The sequence below is a fragment of the Lissotriton helveticus genome, chromosome 1_1 (genome assembly GCF_964261635.1).
Source record: "Lissotriton helveticus chromosome 1_1, aLisHel1.1, whole genome shotgun sequence".
Lineage (NCBI taxonomy): Eukaryota > Metazoa > Chordata > Amphibia > Caudata > Salamandridae > Lissotriton > Lissotriton helveticus.
In genome coordinates this window covers 1,600,775,946-1,600,794,631 of record NC_136057.1, presented here as the reverse complement: position 1 = coordinate 1,600,794,631, position 18,686 = coordinate 1,600,775,946, and the positions used below count along the sequence as shown (strand labels likewise).

The following is an 18,686-nucleotide window of genomic DNA, read 5'->3' as shown; positions in this document are numbered from 1 at the left end:
ATCCACCGGCGACGAACCAGATCCCGAAGGAGGACCAGCGGCATCCTGCGGCGCCGGGCCCGAAGGCACAGGCGTCGTCGGGATAACGGGGACCTGCGGCGTCGGGCCCGAAGGCGGCGTCGGGGCCGAAGCCGCCGACCCGCTAGGGCTCCCAGACGGGTCCGCTGGGCCCGAAGGCGACGCGGAGCCCGTCGGAGGAGAGAGTTTCCTCATGGCCATGAGGACTCGCTCGATCTCCTCCGGCGACGCGTTCAGCCCAGGGACCGGAGGGTGTGGAGCTGCACGCGGCGCCCGCGACTCCGACGGAGCCGCGTGGGCGGTGTCACCCAAACCCCCGGCCGCATCGCGCGAGCGTCGGGGGGGGGGGGGGGGGGGGGGGGGGAGTCCGTGGAGCGATGACGCCCCTTGGACTTCTTGTGCCTCTTACCTGACGACGACTTCGACCCGGAGGAGTGCGGCCTACTCTCGGAGCTGTGGTGGCTCCGAGCCCGCGACCTGTCCCTCGACCTCCCATGGGATCGGGACCTCTCACGGCGCGTGGCCGACTGCCGGAGTTCGAGGCGCCTACGGGACCGCTCCCGCCTCGCTTTCGAAGAGAGTGCCCGGCAGTCGGAGCAGGCCTTGTCGTCGACGCCCAAACACGACAAACAGACGCGGTGAGGATCCGTGACCGACATCAGCCGGTCGCAATCGTCACAATGCTTGAAGCCGGGCATCCCTAAAGGCACCGTTTCGGAGTCGAGAGACTCGAAATAGCAATCAAAAAGGATCAAAAAGTTAGTCAAAAAGTGACTAGGGTTACTGCTTTTTCCAGATCTGCGCTTGCTGGCGCGGAAAAAAAGAAGAACCGACGTCAGCACGCGGAGGCGGCGTCTAAGTACTCCGACGACGTCATCACGGCGCCTACGACGGACGCGGAGCCGCAGACGACGCCTACCGACGCGCAAGGGTACTGGTACGCAAAAATTTCCGATTCCAGTCTGACGCCTGGGGATATTCTAAGGTAAGGAATCTAATACTAACGTGTCTCTTTCAGATAAATGACATTTGTGACACCTGTGAGGGACATTAAGAGGATGCATTAAATAAAGTGTATTTCTCTGTTAACCTGCAATTGAGTGAAATGACGTTTAAGAGGGATAAAGGTATAATCACATAATTTCCTAAATATAATTGGGAGCGCTGGCATGTATAACATACCACGCTGCAGCCAATATAAAATCCGTGCAAACTGCTCATCTGATAGCCAGAGCAATAAAGCGTATGTGGAGAGCACCGTGGAGCTCTTTATAGGGGGTACCACAGATAACACTCCCGTAAACAAGTGCCCTGGAGCACAGTCCATTGAGGCCATCAATTCAGCGTCTCGAGCTGTCAGATCTGTGTCAGGAGACCATATCCTCCACTAACATTCTTTGTGACAAAAGTGCAAATGCCCGTCACGCACATCTGCCGTCACATACTCCCTAGCTGCGAATTAATTACATCCCACTTCTAACGAGAGCCTTACACAGAGTCATCTGCACAGCTGATTGAACACGCTAAAAAGTAATTAGATTACAGCGCGATCTATTTAATTGCCGCCATTGAAAGCTTCAGCCCGGCTGTGCAGCGTAAATGTGTAAAAAACGTCGTGTAAATGTGCAGTTACTTGTGACAAGTAATTTATTGACACTTGAGGTGTAAGACACTCCAGGACAAGCACGGAACTCACGGACGTCATGCAATATTTATTTCAACAGTATGGATGCGAGACAACGTGCCCACGAGGCACCATCCAGGCAGGGTATTGGACACTCATGCTCTGGTGATTGACAGGTAAGTGTCGCTTGATGGGTGCTAGTAGAGGGCACCATGCATCGTTTCCCAAGGGCAGGGGGTGGCTAGTGGCCGCTGTCGGTCTAGAGAGCAGGAAAAACAGGCCCGGGAAGGGACAGTGAGCAAAGACTGAAGCAAGGAGAGCAGGGGGATCCTGCGGCCTCACACCGCAGCGAGACGGAGGATGTACACAGTGAAGAAGCGATGGATGGAAAGCATAGAGGATGCACCCGAAGTCGTGGCACGCCAGAAACAGGAACAAGCAGCATACGCTGCCCTCCCCTCGTGCACACCCTCTCCTGCCGCAGCCTTGCGCATGCGCCTTAAAGGGGAGAAAATGACTACCGCAGTTAAACAATACAGTTAATGCCGCTGCCATTTTTTTTAATGTATGTAGCCGTAGGGGTAATCATCTGGCTAATTAGGAACAGCTTATCGGAAGTTCGGGAACGTCACGTCGTGGGGCGGGACTTCCGCTTTTTTGCGGGAAGCCCGGACCCACGGAGAGCAGCGGTGACGCGGGGCTCCGAGGCATGAGGGAAGCCCCGCGTGTGGTGAGGCGGCAGAGAAAGAGCCCGGTGAGTGGAGGGGGGATATGTGTGTGTATGTGTGTGTGCGTGTGAGTGGTGGGGGGTTGCGTGTGTGGCTGTGTGTGTGTGCGTGAGCCCGTGAGTGGTGGTGGGGGGGGGGGGGGTGCGCGTGTGTGTGTGTGTGTGTAGCTGTGCGTGTGTGTGTCTATCTCAGTGTGAGTGTGCGCGCAATTTCAAAAGGCTTGACTTGCTCTGAATGTAGGACCGGGGATATGCACGGCGCTGTGCTGGACGTGCGCGTACAGGCGATGAAATCACAGAGGGAAAGCGCGTGCCCATCCCCTGTCCAACATTCCTGGCAAGCCGGCAACATTAGGTCTTTCGCTGACGCGAGACCTAAAAAGTCTCAAAAGGATAGTCAAAAAGTGACTAGGGTATGTGCTCTAACCGGATCTGTGCTTGCTGGCGCGGAAAAAGAAAGAACTGATGTCAGCGCGCATGGGTGGTGCCTAAGTAGTCCCCATGACGTCATCTCAGCGCCTACGACACCAGCGACTGACGCGGATCTGCACGACGCCACCTTCCGACGTGCAGGGGTACTGCTGACGAAAAAAAATCCGGATCCAGTCTGACGCCAGGGGATATTCTAAGGTAAGGAAAATATCACTAACGTGTCTCTTTCAGATATGCGGTGCTTCTGGTCACTTCCAGGTTGGAACGATGGAGTCGCACAATGCTACCTACCAATATGCAGAAGCACTGCTTTAAAGTTTTTGGATGCAGTCTTACACCTGGGGAATATCCACAAAGTGAGGAATATGCAGGTCGAAGTATCCATCAGAAATAGTTTGATACGCTGGAAAGTTCAGTCCCTATTCCACTTCCACTAGCTGACAACCCATGCATCTCGCAGACAGTGGAATACAAAGCGTGTCCACTCGGTCATTTAGAGGACACAAAATTAATAGTTCTAATTCTCAATGGAACGTTCATAACTATGGATAGCTTGGGCTAAGTCGTTGCTGATGTTCTTGAGAACTCTGGGCAGGAGTGGTATGGGGGGGGAGGCGTACAGGAGGACAGAGTTCCACTCAAGATGAAAAGGGTCTCAGAGGAAGCGCTGCCTTGGAAATTCCAGTGCGCAAAACTACTGACATTGCGCTTTCTCAGCAGTGGTGAACAGATCTAAACAAGGCTCTACCCACTGCTGAAAGAGACCTTGCACTACCTACGGATGGTGACACCACTAGTGATCCGATAGGCATCTTCAGCTAAGTTCATTCACCCAGCCAATCAGAGAGCCTGCCAGGTGACCAGACGTTCTAGTCATGCCCAAAGACACAGGGCCTCTTGACAAAGTCTATGGACCCACTCCGCACAGTTTGTCGCAGTATCATATGACGGGGATGTTGTCCATTAACATCTGCACTAGCCTTCCCTTGCTGGAGGGTAGAAAGGCTTTCAATGTCAGCTGGATCGCCTGGATCTTCAGTAGGTTAATGTGAAGTCCACATTCGCCCGCAACCAGAGGCTTCTGATCTCTACCTCTCCCAGATGGCCACCACATCCCAGGAGTGATGCATCAGTCACAACTTTGAGATCTAGTTGGGAAAGTGAGAGGGTTCTGCCGCTACCCAAATCGTGGGTTGTTAAACACCGCTGCAGACATTTTCCAGTTCCTTCCAAGATCAGCACGATGTTGGAGAGATTCCCATGAGACATTGCCCACTGGAACTTCAGGTCTCACTGCAGAGCCCACATATGCCAGTGGCTATGTGTCAAAAGCAGGAGGCCATGAGGCCAATCAGCCTCAGAGATCGTGTCAACAAAACCCAGGATAGAGGCTGAAGCATTGGTATCGTAGCCTGAACATCCTGGACTCGCCGTATGGGAGGATGAACTTGAAACTGCACTGTGTCCAGAACAGCTCCGATAAAAGGGAGCATCTGAGAGGAAGTCAGGCGTGGGGCGGGAGTAGCCCCTTAGACAATCTGAAGAACCCAGTGGTCTGATGTTTTCAACCTCCAGTGTACAGGTGATGGCATATCCTGCCTACCACTTGTTGTCCACGCGGTCTGTGGGTACGACGTCCTCGGCCACACAGAGGCTGTGGCGCCTGCGTGTAATGGTGGCAGGGTGAGTGGGTAAAGACGCAGCTGGAAGCTCTTCTGTGGCCACGAATAGCCAACTAGGGTTGGCGAGGGCCATGGAAAGGCCCAAGGACCTGGCCGTAGCTCTGCTACTCTTGAAGCGCTCCAGCACGGAGTCTGCCTTGGCTCAGAAGAGACAGGATCAATTAAAGGGCATGTCCATAAGCAAAGCTTAGACACCCCTGAAAAGTCAGTCATCCTCAGCAATGCTTGGAACCGTGAGGCTATCGAATAAACCTCTGCCAAGCGAGTTGGTTGTGTCCAGCCCACACTGGATTGTGAACTTCACAGTATCGCTCCCATAGCTTGGAAGAGTCTGGGCTGGGCCTCCTCCGGGACCATAGGCAGCACCTGTGCAAACTAATCCTAAAGTGTATGGGAGTAACGGCGCAAAAGGCACATGGTGTTAATGGAACACAGGGCCAGGTTGGTGGAAGAAAACATTTTCTTTCCTAAGGTGTCCAGCCTCTTAGATTCCCTATCTGGGAAAGGGAGGGGGTTAGGGAATGCACTAGGATTTAAATGTAAAGTGGAGTCTTTGACCACCAAGCTCGAGGGAGAGGTCGGCGGGCTATTGCCCTTTTCAGAGGAGCCCCATGTGCAGGGCTTGGACCAAGCCCAAGCAGGAAGCCTATGAGGGCTATATTAAATGGGATAAGAGGTTTTGAGAGGGCCACTCCTGGCTGAAGCACTTCTGTCAAGACGTTAGTCTTGACCTCCACTGAGGAAAGGTTAAGGTCCAGGACCTTGACCGCCCATCTCACCACCATGCCAGTACCTGGTGAAGTGTCCAGTTCAGTGGCATCCGCCAATTCCTCACTCCAGTCCATGTTGAGATCCAAGGGCTGGTATTTTTCAGGGCCCGGTGACCCCTGCTAATCTTCCCCAAACCTAGCCCATAAGAATAGGGCTCAAGCTTTGGTCTGGAGGGTATAGCTAAAGTCGGAGCCAGAGTCGGACAACACCCATCCAGTTCCCTGTCTGAGTCTGGGATGAGAATGGGGACGGTGCCGGAAGTGTTGCCTTAGGGACCAGCGTTGGATAAGGTCAAGGTGGTTCGACTGGCTCTAGTCTAGATCCATCCGTGCATTCAAGGGGCCTGACTGGCACTGGGGACAGCCCTCCCATGGGGAACCAGTAGGGGCCCTTCCTGAATAGGATGGGCCCGTAGGTGCACCAGCTGGGAAGGGCGCTTTAATACAGGGTGCATAGCTTCATAAAATTCGCTGAATTCGGCAAAGATTGCATCAGCTCCCGGAAACTCAGGGAGGCGAGAAGGCCCAGGCGCAGGTTCTACAGTGGAGCAGGCCTTGTAGGATGACTTTGACAGACTGGGTGAAGTCTAAGTCCTCTTCAACTTCTTGCTTTTCTTCTTTTTGTGGGACTTGCCGGACGGCAACTTTGAGCGTGACCAAGATCTACAGCTCTACAACCGATCCTGGGACCTGCCCCTCTACTGTGATCGAGGCAGTCGTGGTGTTGCATGTCAAGTGGCAAGGAGCTTGAGGGATCGTCCCTCAGGCCTTGGTGTTCATGGCATGATAATCAACACAGATCATGATGGCATGGTCGTGCTCAAGACACCAGAGGCAGACTAGGTGCGGGTCAGTCGCATACATCGGCGGTGACAGGCACCGCACGCTTAAAGCCAGTCTTCCTAGTTGACACCCCTGCCGCAGCAGGAGGCAAGTCTCAAAAATCTTCGACAAAACACCAAAAAAGCACAGTCAAAAAGTGACTAATGTGGATCTGTGCTGGCACAAAGAAAATAACGGATGTCAGAGCGCTAGGGTGGCACCTATATAGGCTCCACCACGCATGTCACTTAAGGCAGATGACGCCAACTACCGGCACGCAGGTGTACTGCTAACAAAACCTTTCCACGTCCTGTTTGACGCCTGGGGATAATTCTAAGGTATAGAATCTGCAGCTAGAACGCTTTATCAGATAGCGGACTTCATTTAAAAAAAATTTAATACAACAGGAAAATTGCCCAAGGAAATGTCCTTTAAAAAAAGGTTTGACCAGCAAGTCTGCTAAACAGTTCGATTCGGTCCATTTTGTTTTAATATTTCGTTTTTTAGTCCTATGAAAGTAAAAAGAAATTACAAATAAAATGTTTACTCTGCATGGGTATTGTTAGTGATTACAGGGCAGGGATTTCTTCACAGTTTTAACATATTTCTATGAGATTGCAAATTAGCACAGCTATTGAATAAGGAAGATTCTGTGATTTAGAAAAACGTATAAGCAAAGGTCCTGTAGAACGCACCTCACAATCATTTATTGTAAAATACAAAAATAGATTGGATCTGGAAACATTTTCATACCATGAGATTATTTTATGCAGTTGAAAGAAAAAAAGCCAATACCGGGGGAAAAAAAACAAACACAAAGCAGTACTTTCAGATCACCAATGAATACGGCACATTCAAATATCACTCAATTTAGACAAGTTTAGGAATACTCAACCTAATGCAACAGAGGCCATTTTACTTAAAAAAAATTTAATTGGTTTACAAAGGAGCTACAAACTACATGTAAAGTAATCTTTGTACAAAAATGGCATCAGTGTTAAAAATGAGATTGACATTATTACATTGGTGACAGAATTAAAAGAAGCACATGACATTATTACAAGATAAAACAGCGTTTTACAGGTATACAATCAAATTATTGCCAAATGCTATAAGATTAAGATCTGTTATGTTTATCCAGGCACTGTTGAGACGAGCAAGTATCTGCAGAAGGGACTTTGTTAGCCATTTAAACTAAGGCCATACATCTAGCACCAGAAAGAAGACTGGATTTCACCGGTAATTTGTAAGCTAGCATGGCAAGTGACAGTGGGCCTTTCATTACAGCATTAGATGGGCAGTAGGGTTTGTGGATGCCTTCCCTTTATGGCAGAGAATTACTTTCTGCTAAGTCTCCAATGGAAAAACATGTTGCACGATTCGCTGGGATTTCAATGCATCCAGAAAATGCCACTTCAGCAAGCCTCATAATTCAAAGTCAAATACTGAGTCTTCAATATTAACAAAGGAACAACGGATAACTCCATAAGACCGCCTCACAGGTTTAATGATACAAAAGAAAAGGTTAAGTCCTGGCAATGGTGAATTCAATTAGATTTTTTTTTAAACTGGGTGAAATAACAGTTTTGAAGTAAACTAGCTATAGATCTGTAGATATCCAGGGAAAGTTATAACCATGCCACGTTTTGAACTGGTCTAAGGAAGGGCTCATTAATCCCCTCGCCTCCCCTAAACATCCAGCCAAAGCGGTCTCACTCTTTCACATATTCTATGACCAACCAGTATTCGACCAGGGTCTATTCTTTTCTACTAATGTACACATGAAGCGTTCTAAAGTAGCTGGGTGAGAAGTTAAACTGTAAGTTTATATTGATTAGCCATAACTGGCAAAACAAATCCCAACATTCGCTAAACCTATTCACAGGATGGCCCCTTGGAAACAACATAATTCTTACATAGGCAACAACCGTAGACAGTGTGCAAAGGACAGCAAACTTCTAACCTCTACTGAAAAGAAAAACTATCACTGTCTTTCGTCAGTGGGCCACGAACGACTGCTTCATGCTATATTGTAAATTGTCAGCTGACGACAATGATCTTTTACAGTTAACTCCTGATAGTTTAGCAGTCATGATTAAAATATTATAAAACACATGCTTTCTGTCAATAATACAAACGGGAAGCAAATCTCTTCATTGCAGAGTGATCATTTGGGGGAAGAGTATGATGTTGGGGTCTGAAAGAAGTCCACAGTTTTATGGTATGGAAGGAAACCCGTCAAAGAGTTTACAAGCATGCTTTACATGTGAATTGCTGAACAGAAGCAGCAGATTTTATAACCAAAAAAAACAAAAGAGATGCTATACTTACAACCTTCCTGGCTCGCCATTGTTAAAGATTTAGGACCTTTTTTTAGAGTTTGACGGAGAGGATACTTCATCACAAATGTGGCACATACCCCATTCACCATATTACAAGTGCAATATAGCATACGGCACAGGTTGATACATCCATCAATACTTGATGGGGCACCCTATCCACCAAATTCTAAATAAGGCCCTTAGTCGTTGTCATCACCATGTGTCAAAATGCCCTCACTCTCAGGAAGCTGTGAATTGCACAATCATCCCCATTCATTAATAGAATAGCCTTAGCCAAATGAACACCCCACCGCACCCTGCCTTACACTCCCCAGCAAGGCAAGCCACCAAACCAACAATTCTGAGATGGCCAAACCTTTTCAAATTGGTAAGGAAGTGTTATACACATGCTCAAATTAGGATTTGAAACTTGTAAATATGTTAAATAAATTTAGATGACAAAAAGGGCCATGCAATTTAGAGTACAACAGTTTGGCTGCATGAAATTCTGGACCTCATTCAAATAGGCAGCAGACTGCATGAACCTAGTTGCAATGCACTGCTCCCTTGCCAACTCCATAAACTAGAAATGGAACAGGACTTTCAGTCTCTGTGAATCAGACTTCTAGAAGCAATTATTTTGCATTTTTCGAGTTTGAGAAAACAAACATTAGCAGGCATCGTTGAGGAGGTGGATATCACTGAAATTATCAGATTCAATTTAATCAGGAACTGTCTAAACTGAAAACAACAAAATACAATAGCAGTCTTGTTTGAGAATGCACACCAGGAAATTTACAAAAACAGTAATTTGGGAGCATAAACCATCTGCAATCAGAATAGCAGTCTAAAAGCAAACAAATCACTGAACTGATAGGTTTCTTCAACCCCATGTGAAGAGAAATATATAAACCTGAGTCTAGAGGATTGTAAAAATATTTTCCAAGCATGCTGGAATTTGGTGAATATGCATGTTCCAGCATTTAAAACAATTCAGTTTCTTTAGAAAACGGCAAGTCTGCTGTATCATGCTTAGAACGTCCAGCCTGGTTACACGTTTCATTGTTTCAAAGTTGTCATACAGATATTATCATTTAACAGTGGCTTTTAATCAAGCAAGTCAGAAGTAATTTTTCATGGTACACATTTTTCAAAGCAGAAAGTTACATGTTCATGTAGCCTATTCTTTGTTTTGGAACCAAGTACAATACTCTTCCTAAAGAAATCACAAGCAGCTGAGTCCCTAAATGAATGCATTTTCAGCCTCTAGTAGAGAGGAGGCATCTTGCAGTTGAGGTGGCACCACTGAAAACTGTTCCTAAAAAAAGAGGGTGGAATGCCAGTTTTGTTCAAACCCAGATTACCAATTTCTACTGTTAAACTAATCCGAAAAAGTAATGTTCAATTATTTTTCCTCCCCTTTTCTGCCGCAATTAAGGTCGATCACTCCAAACCGAAACTTGTCTCTTGTAAGGTTTCTTTAAACAACTCTTTAATTCTCTGACTGCTACCGAGCATTGACTTCAAGGAAGGACCGGCCATTCACATGTCACAAACCTGTCAAAAAGCTCTGAACAATCTGGTTGATCGTATAAGCAAGTGCTTTAAAATAAGAGTCTGAAATCAAAACAGAACTACATTTCATACATCCCATTACATTGCCCATGAATGGGCAAGGAAATGCTGATTCCCAAATACAAAATGAATTCTCTGCATTATGAAGGTAGATGTCTGATGGGGGTATGGCACCAAATGGGAATAAAAATAAATAAAAGTCCATGATCCTCAACTTACTTTGCCTGATCAGTCCGAGATTCCACTGACCGCTTATGTAGATCGATTTAATTATAGAAGCATATAAGGAAGAAAATAAAAACAAAACTACCTTTAAAGTCTTACTATAGACTAGGGGGAAGCTTGTAGGAACTTTTCTTTTAATAATGGATAAAAAATAAGTAATTAAAATACTTTTAACGTTAACCTCTCATGCTCTTTTAAGTTACCCATAACTTTTGAATTTTAATCAGATGTGTGCATGTCACAACACAGCGTAACTGCTCATGCTTGGGTACAATAATTGACCTGGCTGAAACAAATTAATCTCCAAAGTATAAACAACAAACCGAGGCTCGATGGAGGGACCAATCGGTACAAAGTCTCTCTGCCAAAAAAGACAGGGGATCTGGAAGGTTTAGGCTCAATATAGTTAGTAACACAAAGATCGTGATTGGTCAGCTGACAATTTACTTGTATCAATGAGCAAGACCAGTGTGACACTCCCTTTTCGTGCAGGCATGTGACTTTGAAGAACTAGTTCAACATCTTCGATGGGGGGGAAGGAGGTGCAATTCAGGAAGTAGTACAAAGGTTTCTTTCCTACTCAATGCAATTTTGTTTCCTAAAACTTTAAAAACTTTTAAAATGACAAACCACCTTCCATTTTAATCCTCAATTTTTGGTACAAAAGTTATAGCGGCAGTCACACAAATTCACACAGTTTACGGTTTTTGGGTAGAAAAGGTACAAAATATACATATATAAATATATGTGTTAGCATACATACTCTGTACATATAAAACTGACAAATCACGATGTGATTTTCGATGTTGTATACAAGATTTAAACACATTAACCTGATAAATCTGAGTGCAAAAAAATAAGCCAACCTGCCTGCCATCATCCCAGATAGAAATTCTTACATATTGTGCTTATGTTGAGTTTGACTCACTTGTAACGGCCATACCCAAGCACAAAAGGGTGTTTAGGGTGCTGAACAAGCTGTGACATACCAAGCAAACATTTTGCTTTCAGTGTACACAATAGAAAATGTCCGAGATGCACTGTCCATCGCAAAGATCCAATGCCATCAATGTGTGCTGCAGCTGCTATACCACAGGTCGCTTCAAATGGATGGCTTCAATGATTTAATATTTAAAAAGAAAAAAGAAAATATATTTCAATTGTGGCCGGATTGCCCAAAATCAAAATACCTTGCAGCCTGTCATGCAATAACTATCAAGTGTTAGAATAACAGACAACATGTTCAACAAACATGGTGCCTTTCAATACTATATAAAAATCATTCCCCCAAGATTAAAGTCTTTAACAAATGGACATTTTGAAACCTGAACTTCCTACACATACAACTGTGTTTGGGTGCCTCAGATTAATCTGAGCATCCGTCTGCCACAACGTCCTCATAAAATAAACAGTCCCAAAATAAGATACAAAATAGTAAAACAGTGTGGACATATCAGTGGAATTAGTCCGAAGCCGCCAAATGCTGGAGGGATTTCATACATATTTCATACATAATTACAATCTGGTGAAAAGAACGAAACCAGAGGATCAAACAACAAATAAATTTAACCTGCAACGTCAAAAACAGCACTATCAGTCAAAGACTGATTACCTCCTAGACACTTTGAAAGAAAAGCTGCATTTTCCAGAGGCTTCTCCAACAACTCCGCTCTCTCCCATACGTGATTTCCTCACCACAGTTCTAGCAATTTGACTGTATAGACATAACCACATCAGAACCCTTTACTCAAGGCTTGTAAAGCTTCAACTGAAAGTACACATTTTTGGTTCAACGAGGCAATCAATGCTCATCCACTTAGTTTTTACAGCTGCCATTAAATCAGAGGAGGTCCAAACGGACAGTCCAGGGAAAAGCATGTAAGTTCCCTGAGCACAAGAAGTGTGCACTAGAAAAGCAACTGCTTCTTCATCCTATACAAAATTAATCAAAATCTGCTTACGGGGGCTCTATGTAAGGTGTCGTATAGGTGATCAGGCTGCCAGGAAAAAAACTCTGGAAACTGGAAATAAATATAACAAGGTAATTTTTGCCACTCACGACCCCTCATCCCCCGTTTAGAATTGAATGCAGCATAGGTTCGGATGCAATATAAGAGAGAACAATAATGTCTATAACAAATATTCATCAGGTATACATTTTCATAAAAATGCTATGAATATGAAAAAAGAATTATTTCAATTAAAAAAAATGTGCAAGGCAGTTAATCAGATAACATAATCCCATCTACCAGAGCCCAGGAGCACAAACTCATTCTTACTTAACACACCACCTCAGCAACTTTATTTTTCAGTCTTTTTGTTTTTCAGTTATTTCGCTAACTGAATGTTCAGGGTCCTCCAGTAAGAAAAGTGGGGTAGAATTTAAATGAAATCGGACAGATTCTATACCCTACACTTTGACAGCAGAACTGTATGTATATATTTTTTTCTGGCTTTGTTTATTTTTCAGTCTTTTTGTTTTTCAGTTATTTTACTAACTGAATGTTCAGGGTCCTCCAGTAAGAAAAATGTGGGGTAGAATCTAAATGAAATCTGACAGATTCGATACCCTACACTTTGACAGCAGAATTGTATGTATATATTTTTTTCTGGCTAATCGATTGATGCGTTTGGCTGGCAAGATACTACCAATAACGTAGCAAGCCTTAGGACAAATGGTATAAATAAACTGCAAAATGGCTTCAAAGCACTAAAACGAACAAAACCTAATACAGTTGGCAAATTTGAGATCTGCGGTGATTTCATGAGTTAATGTAACCAACCAGGACTGGTCATGCAGAAAGAGTTACCAATTGTAAACCAAGATTCAAAATTATTCCCATCAAATCATTAATTAAAAACAATGAATTAGAGCTACACGTGGCAGTTTAAGGAAAGAATTGTAGTGATTATAAGAACACACGAGGCACTTTAAATTTCAGAGGATCAGGCAAAAGGAGATTTTTCTGACGCACTCAAAAATGCTGTAAAGAAGCAGAGAGCTCGGCAGGAAAGTGCTGCATGTCGCAAGATTTGTAACTTCTCAGCTGGTGGCTACACCCATTTTAAAAGGCTCGAGAAAGATCCTCCCCTAACCTCAGATGTGAAGATTAGCTAGCAACCAGTGTCCTCAAACAAAATAAATTACCCAGATTGGGACTCGCCTTTTCCACAAGAGAGCCATAATTCTTTAAACTAAGAAAGTCAAAGTTGTACTCCTGGCATGTGCACTGCTCAAAACGACAAGCACAAGCTGAAGGCAACTATTCCAATCAAAAAAGAAAGACACAGACCACTTCCGCTGAATATAAAGTAAAAAAAGGACACTGCTTAAAGGATTTATATCTTCAGAAATTATGTGAAATGGTAGCTCGCTCAATTTACGTTGTGCCAGCGTTAAACCTACAGGGTAAATTCTGCTATGATAAAAAGTACCTTCTAAGCAAAGCGGGGCAAAAAAAGGGTGGAAAGAGTTTGCAGTGAAATCTTAAGCGCACCAACAACCGCAGGTTTACAAACAAAATGTATTTTGTTTGCTAGCAGTCCCAGCAAAAAAGTGAGAAACATAAAACGCAATTAAAAGCAGGAACAATAATATGAATGTGTGTAAGATAACATACAAAAAAAAATAGCATTCTCATGAAACCTTGGTCAGTCAGAGACCGCCCACGCGCCATATAGTCAAAGATAAGGCTCTCTAAGGCGACCAAAACACTTTGGTCTTAGCACTGGTTCCTTTTTCTCTTTTTCCAATTAACTCAATTTATAATTTTATATTTTTTATATATAGATATATATATATATAGAATCTTTTTTTAGTTAAAAAGTATTGCATTGATAATATACATTTATCAAGGCATGATGGCTTCAGGTATACCTTAAAATGGGCGTGGGGACAGAATAAGGAGGTCAACAACAAACATCAGCTCTTGCTTGCAGGCACTGTACCCACCACAAAGGTTTGTCATAATGTTCAAACCAGAAGGGCAAGGTCCGAACGTCTGGCAAATGGGCATCCTGACCTGTACCCGGTGCTGTCATTTGGACCACACTACCCCATTTCCACCACCACTTTTGAATATAGTTCCACAAGTCATGCTAGCCCTCAAAATCCGTTGCCACTTATGTTGATGGAGAGGTCTGCCACCTGCATGACGTTGATACCGCTATTAGCCAGCCGAGCAATGCCCTCGGGTGAGATAGCCTCCATGGCCACCATGCCTGAAGTGATGAGAGTCTGAGGAGTTGGCGTAGATGGTGTGCTGCAGTCGGAACCGGTATCCATAGGGACATTGGTCATAGTCACGGTGCTATTGGGCGAAACCTTCTTGTTTTGGTGCGTTTTGATGTGTTTGGATAGGTGATCGCTCCTCATAAAGCGCTTTGGGCATTCTGGACATGCAAATTTCTTCTCCCCTAGATGAAAAAGCAAGTGTTAACAAGACTGATACAAGATTGCACAATGAAGAAACTTACAAGAGACCTGCACTGTTGCCCACTTTCTTAATGATGTATCACAAGTTGGCAAAATGCATGAAACCCGTAAAATTTTTCACAGGTCCGATCCGGTTTTTAACCATTGGAGTCATGCCCTTGTAGCACCACAAATTACTGCATAGATTAAAACAGATGGGGGACCATGCATGTATAATTGTTTTATATTTTGTCACTAAGTTCTAACAATGCATCATACCATGATACGAACGAGAAAGAGCATAGCTAATGGGTCCAGACCAGTAGTAACGAGTGATCTGCTTGTGTGGCCGCAACTCAGAATAAAATTATAGGACTATCCCTGTGGCCTGAAAATATTTTAAAAATATGGTATGCACCCCCTTACCCCTGCTGTGCACAGTCAAATAGTATGTGTAGTAGGGGAAGTTAGCGGAATATACATTTTTTTTATTGAAAAATTCACTAAAAATATTTTTTACAGTTACCTCGTTGGGTATAGTAGAAAAAGACCTTACCTTATGTTTAAATTTTTTTAAAAAGTGCAGAAAAAAAACATACAAAGGTTAAAGCGTTGATATTATAATCGGGTGTTGAAATAAAATTAAAGCGAATGTATATAATAATTAAAGAACATACACTAATCTAAATTTTCCTATTTGTATTTTACTTAGCTAAATTTAACTCTGAACCCACGCCATGCACTGCATATAAGGATTAGTTACTTACCTGCAATCCTAGTTCTCATCCAGGGGTATACTCATCAAAGTCATAATCTATGAATAATCCCCACCCATGTGCGGGATTCCGGAGCATATAGAGAATACATATAAATATATATGTATATATATGTGAAAACATACATTTGCAGCCTAAACATCTCACAACTGGCATAACTGCCGTTAAATTACAGAAATTAGCATAAACACAGTAGTACTCTCACAACCCCTAAGGAAGAGAAAGAGCAGTAAACATTTGCACACAACAGTGCTTTATTGCCATAGGAAAAACCTGTAATTGCAGGCATTTGCCAGTAGGCTGCAGTAGAGTATAAAGAAACAAAGAAACACTGACACCTTGCCTTTAAGGCATTAGAGTAGGGGTACTGTGACTTTAAGACCTGAAGGCGACCCCTTGCTCCCATGATGCACCACAGGTTTACATACAACTTTATGTAAATAGGTTCCTCAAAGAGGCCTGTCCCACTTGGGCATCGGCCTGTGCATCTGAATCTAGGCAATAATGGCGTGTAAAGGTATGCACAGATCGCCATGTAGCCGCCCTACAAATTTCAGAAATGGGGACAATACGAAGGAGAGCAGTAGTAGAAGCTTTCCCTCTTGTAGAATGCGCATGAGGTCTACCCTGCAAAGCTTGGTTAGCTAGTTGATAAGACAGAGCTATACAGGAGACTATCTAGCGAGAAATGGATCTTTTTGAGGCGGACAGATCGGTATTAGTGGTTCCATAATTAACAAAAAGCCGGAAAGACTTCCTAAGAGGCAGGGTTTTAGCCAGGTAAAACTTCAGAACCCTCCCGGGATCTAGAGAGTGTAAAGACCTCTCCGGGGGAGTGGTAGGTTGAGGAAAAAAAGTAGGCAGGGTGATAGACTGGTTGACATGAAAGTCTGAGACTACCTTAGGTAGAAAACCTGGGTGTTTCCTCAGTACTACTCTGTTGGTGTGAAATACTGTGTACGGTTCCTTACAACACAGGGCCTGGATTTCGCTAACTCTGCAGGCAGAGGTAATTGCCACTAAAAAGGCAGCCTTCCAGGTCAAGTGCTGCAAAGAAGCCTTATGTATCGGCTCGAAAGGAGCACCCATCAGCTTAGTGAGTACGATGTTCAACTCCCAGGGAGGAGAGGGGGACCTTACTGGTGGAAACACTTTCTTAAGCCCCACTAAGAAATCTTTAGCCACAGGCATAAGGAAGAAAGATGTCTGGGAAGGACACTTCCTATGAGCCGTGATAGCCGCTAAGTGGACCCTGATGGAGGGGTACTTGAGGCCTGACCTTGCCAAATTAACAGATAAGGCAGAATAACCTGCTCCTAACCTTTAATAGGGTCAACAGTTGTCAAGACACCATAAGAAGAACCTCTTCCACTTGAAAGCATAGGACCTCCTAGTAGAAGGTCTCTTGGCTTCTTTGAGAATGGTCATGCAGTTTGCTGGGAGATTGAATATGCTACTTACCAGTATGCATCTGTTCTTGGCATGTAGGGCTGCTAACATTCATATCTGTAGCATAGATCGCCGCCTAGTGTTGGGTCCGGATGATTGCACATTGTTGTCCTGGAAGAGTCTTCGAAGTATCACGAGATAGGTGGCTCCTCCCCTGGACTACAGTGCGCATGGGCATCGACTCCATCCTCAGATTGTTTTTAGCCATTGTGGCAAAGATGGAGTTCAACAGTGAAAGTGATGGCCATGCTAGAGATAAAGTGTAAGAATAAAGTCTGCAGCCGCTACGGGCGCCGGGGAGGAGGGCGGGCGATATGAATGTTAGCAGCCCTACATGCCAAGAACAGATGCATACTGGTAAGTAGCATATTCAGTTCGAGGCATGTGGGCTGCTAAATTCATATCTGTAGCATAGAATACATAGCAGTCCCTCCATTAACGGCGGCCGCCCGTGCCAGCTGCAGAAGTCTGAAAAAGTGTTTTAAGAACAGCCTGTCCCACAGCTGCCTGCTGTTTGGAATGCACATCCACACAGTAATGTTTGGTAAACGTATGTGGTGTAGACCATGTGGCTGCTCTACAAATGTCTTCCAAAGGAATGTTACCTAGGAATGCCATGGAGGCCCCCAACTTGCGTGTGGAGTGTGCCCTGGGGGGGACGGTTAAAGTGCGCTTAGCCTTCTGATAGCAAATCTGAATACACTTAACGATCCACCTGGCTATTCCTGCTTTGGAAATGGGGTTGCCTTTGTGCTGAGCTGCGAAGGCAACAAAGAGTTGCTGTGTCTTTCTAAAGGGTTGTGTTCTGTCAATGTAGTACATAAGCGCTCTCTTGACATCAAGCGTATGGAGCATCCTTTCTGCTACTGATTCTGGGTTGGGAAAGAATGCGGGCAGTTCGATAGTTTGATTGACATGAAACTGCGACACCACCTTAGGGAGAAATTTGGGGTTAGTGCGCAGCACCACCCTGTTTGAATGAATCTGTATAAATGGCTCTTGGATGGTGAGCGCCTGTAGCTCACTAACACGTCGTAGAGACGTTATGGCAATGAGAAAAGCCACTTTCCATGTGAGGAACTGAAGCTCACATGAATGCAGAGGTTCAAATGGGGGACCCATCAATCTGGTGAGCACCACATTGAGGTTCCACACAGGAGCTGGCGGGGTCCTGGGAGGCTTCAGCCCTTCCAGGAATGCTTTAATGGCAGGCACCCTGAAGACAGAGAGATGCTGCCTGTTTTGGAGGTAAGCCGCTATGGCGGATAAGTGTATCCTAATGGAAGCGTATGCTAGATTGCATTTGTAAAGATGCAACAGATAGCAGATGATATTAGGAATGGAGGCATCGAGCGGGTTAATATCGTGCTCGGTACAGTAGATGACAAACCGCTTCCATTTTGCTGCATAGCAAGCTCTGGTAGTGGGCTTCCTTGCCTCCCAGATGATGTCCATGCATTCAGGGGGCAAATCAAGGTAGCCAAATTCTAAGACCTCAGGAGCCAGATCGCCAGATTGAGCTGCTGCGGATCTGGGTGCTGAATGTCTCCACGGTTCTGCGTCAAGAGCTGGGGTGTGAGGTGCAGTCTTTGATGCGGTACCACAGAGAGGTCGAGGAACGTGGTGTACCACGGTTGTCGCGCCCACGTTGGAGCAACTAGGATGAGTGTCATCGAGTGTTGCCTTAGCTTTCTTGCCACCAGCGGAATGAGAGGCGCTGGGGGAAAAGCGTACGCAAATCTGCCTGACCAGTTCATCCATATCGCATTGCCCTGCGACTGTGGGTGAGGGAACCTGGCGGCAAAGCTTTGGCATTTTGCGTTTTCCTCCGTGGCAAACAGGTCTATCTCT

General features: G+C 44.9%; 1 protein-coding gene across 2 annotated transcripts in view; it reads right to left on the bottom strand.

The window, feature by feature from the left end:
• Window positions 1-14,006: 14,006 nt before the first annotated feature.
• The window catches only part of SP1 (Sp1 transcription factor), a 225,318-nt gene continuing 220,638 nt past the window's right edge, over window positions 14,007-18,686 (bottom strand). The window contains exon 6 of one of the 2 annotated variants that reach the window (XM_078687645.1): window positions 14,007-14,612. In XM_078687645.1, the coding sequence (XP_078543771.1) occupies window positions 14,302-14,612 (311 nt within the window). In that variant the 3' untranslated portion in view covers window positions 14,007-14,301. The remainder of the gene's footprint in view (window positions 14,613-18,686) is intronic. The other variant, XM_078687654.1, reaches the window with a different exon arrangement.